Below are 1,920 nucleotides of genomic sequence, written 5' to 3'. Positions count from 1 at the left end.
TATATATATATATATAATTATATAATTATATATATAATTATATATTACATATAAAGAGTTATTATATATATAAGAAAAACTTTAAACTATTAACAAAAATAGAAATTTACTAATAGAAACAAAAAATATTATAAAATAAATAAAAATATTTTAAAAAATGTTGCTATAAATTTTGTTTGTGTTATAAATTTATATTATATTTGCTAAAAGATTTTTTCATTTTTTTACATAAATTTTTTACATACATACTATTTTGTAATCAAAGTTTAATAATAAAATTTAAATTAATAATAAATAATTTAATAATAAAGTCATATTATGTTATATTTACCTCACCAACATATTTTTGAACCAATTCTGAACCAATCACACGAATAAAACAAGCATCTGTTCTATTAGCTACAGCTCTAGCACATAAAGTTTTGCCTGTACCTGGTGGTCCAAATAATAATACTCCTTTAGGTGGTTCAATTCCCAAATTAACAAATTTTTCTGGCTATAATAAATAAATTATCATATTTTTTGATATTATCTGATATTATTAGAAATTATTATATCTATTTTTCTATAAAAATTGTAATTCAATATTTATAAAATACTAACATGTAATAAAGGTGTTTCAACAACTTCTCTTAATTTTTCAATTTGTTCTTTACAACCTCCAACATCACTATATGTGACATCAGGTTTCTCTTCAACTTGCATCATTGTTACAGTTGGATCAATTTTTGGTGGAAGTGGAATATGAATCTGATATTTATTACGATCCACTCCTACTCGCATACCTTCTTCAATGTCAGTTGGAGCAACTGAATCTGCTAAATCAACTACAAATTTTGCAAATTGTTTTACATTTATAATATACTTAGGATCATCAGAATTTGCATTAATTATTTTAGTACAACGTGCAACTTGTAATGGTTGCTCATTTTGTAAAGTTTGTTTATCTGCAGCTAAATCCCATAAAGCAGGTGGTGCAAGACCAGTATCAGACTCTTTAATTCCAGTCAATTCATTAACACGTTTAATTATTGTTTGTATATCTTCTTCAACAGCTTTAATACTTTTTGTATATTGTCCTTGACCCTATATAAAAGATATGTTAATTTTATCTTAGAAAATAATTCCAAGAATTTTTATTTTTAAATCTATTACAAATCTATTATTTTTAAATCTATCATTAAAGAAAATTATTATTTTTTTTTCAAAATTATTATATATAGTTTTACTTACATAAGTTTTAAGTAGAGCAATATCTCCTTCATCCAAAGCTAAAATTTAAATAAATTCTATTATATCTCGACACTTAAAGGCAAATAATAATTTATTAAAACCTACACTTTATTTCTTTTTCTTCTTTTCCCTCTTCACTTTTTACTTTTCGCATATCTTCTCCTAGATGATCAGGCATTTTTATATTAATTAAGTTTTTCTCAGCGTTAAAAACAAACGTATTTTGTTCAATAAATAAAGAAATTGATGAAAATCAGATTTAAGGTTAGGTTTTTGCCATTACTAGCAAAAACACAAAATTTTTGACTGACCTCTATAATAATAAATGTAAACTATTATTTTTTGTATCAATGCCATGTTTGCATATGTAGATAAAAATGTTACATTTATTTGAATTATAATAATATATATAAAATTTTATATTGTTATTAGTTTGTACTAATATTATTATAGTAATATATTATATTGACATATAATATTTTGCATTATAATTTTTAATATTTATAGTATTATTAAATTATATTTTTATATTAAAAAAAAACTATTTTTTACGATTTCAAGAAATTTAAATTAATTTTAAAATATATTTTATTATGATTTGTTAATAATTAATATTATTTGTGAATTTAAATTTAATTTAAACATATATTATGATTAATTACATTTAATATTTCATATAACATTTAC

The 1,920-nt window shown here is 20.8% G+C and overlaps 1 protein-coding gene across 1 annotated transcript in view; it reads right to left on the bottom strand.

Moving 5' to 3' along the window:
• Positions 1-1,544, bottom strand: part of LOC102676620 (26S proteasome regulatory subunit 7) — a 3,134-nt gene extending 1,590 nt beyond the window's left edge. The window contains exons 1-4 of the mRNA XM_006624900.2: positions 1,339-1,544; positions 1,234-1,271; positions 604-1,086; positions 332-496 (exon numbers count right to left, since the gene is read on the bottom strand). Of these exons, the coding sequence (XP_006624963.1) occupies positions 332-496; positions 604-1,086; positions 1,234-1,271; positions 1,339-1,411 (759 nt within the window). The 5' untranslated portion in view covers positions 1,412-1,544. The remainder of the gene's footprint in view (positions 1-331; positions 497-603; positions 1,087-1,233; positions 1,272-1,338) is intronic.
• Between the last annotated feature and the right edge of the window lie 376 nt (positions 1,545-1,920).

Source organism: Apis dorsata, unplaced genomic scaffold (genome assembly GCF_000469605.1).
Source record: "Apis dorsata unplaced genomic scaffold, Apis dorsata 1.3 scaffold_1171, whole genome shotgun sequence".
NCBI lineage: Eukaryota > Metazoa > Arthropoda > Insecta > Hymenoptera > Apidae > Apis > Apis dorsata.
Note: the sequence above shows the minus strand (reverse complement) of the source record. Positions and strands in the feature narration are given on the sequence as shown.